Below are 629 nucleotides of genomic sequence, written 5' to 3' on the forward strand. Positions count from 1 at the left end.
TCATCATCCACCCCTCACCCTCCCCTCACCCACCCCTCTCCACCCCTCACCCACCCCTCACCCTCCCCTCACCCACCCCTCACCCACCCCTCACCCACCCCTCACCCACCCCTCACCCACCCCTCACCCACCCCTTACCCTCCCCTCACCCACCCCTCACCCACCCCTTACCCTCCCCTCACCCACCCCTCACCCACCCCTCACACCCTCCCCTCACCCACCCCTCACCCACCCCTCACCCACCCCTCACCCACCCCTCACCCTCCCCTCACCCACCCCTCACCCTCCCCTCACCCCCCCTCACCCTCCCCTCACCCTCCCCTCACCCTCCCCTCACCCACCCCTCACCCTCCCCTCCCCTCACCCACCCCTCACCCACTCCCCGCTCTCTCCCGCGCAGGCGCAGACTACGACGAAAACGCGGGTCGGGAATACATCACCAAACGCTACGAACAGATCACCAAAGATCATAAAAGGAACATCATGGTGCGCTACACGGAAGCCACTGATACGAGAGACTTCCAGGATGTCTTCAGCTTCGTCAGTGACTTCGTTTCGAGGTTTTTACTGAGGCGCGGGGCTCTCTTCTGAGGCCGTGAGGGATACGGACCTATCTTTAATTTCATGTT

The 629-nt window shown here is 63.8% G+C and overlaps 1 protein-coding gene across 1 annotated transcript in view; it reads left to right on the forward strand.

Moving 5' to 3' along the window:
• Positions 1-623, forward strand: part of LOC119591664 (guanine nucleotide-binding protein subunit alpha-14-like) — a 3,964-nt gene extending 3,341 nt beyond the window's left edge. The window contains exon 2 of the mRNA XM_037940417.1: positions 396-623. Coding sequence (XP_037796345.1) covers positions 396-591 — 196 coding nt within the window. The 3' untranslated portion in view covers positions 592-623. The remainder of the gene's footprint in view (positions 1-395) is intronic.
• Positions 624-629: the final 6 nt, after the last annotated feature.

The sequence above is a fragment of the Penaeus monodon genome, chromosome 29, assembly GCF_015228065.2.
Source record: "Penaeus monodon isolate SGIC_2016 chromosome 29, NSTDA_Pmon_1, whole genome shotgun sequence".
Taxonomy (NCBI): Eukaryota; Metazoa; Arthropoda; class Malacostraca; order Decapoda; family Penaeidae; genus Penaeus; species Penaeus monodon.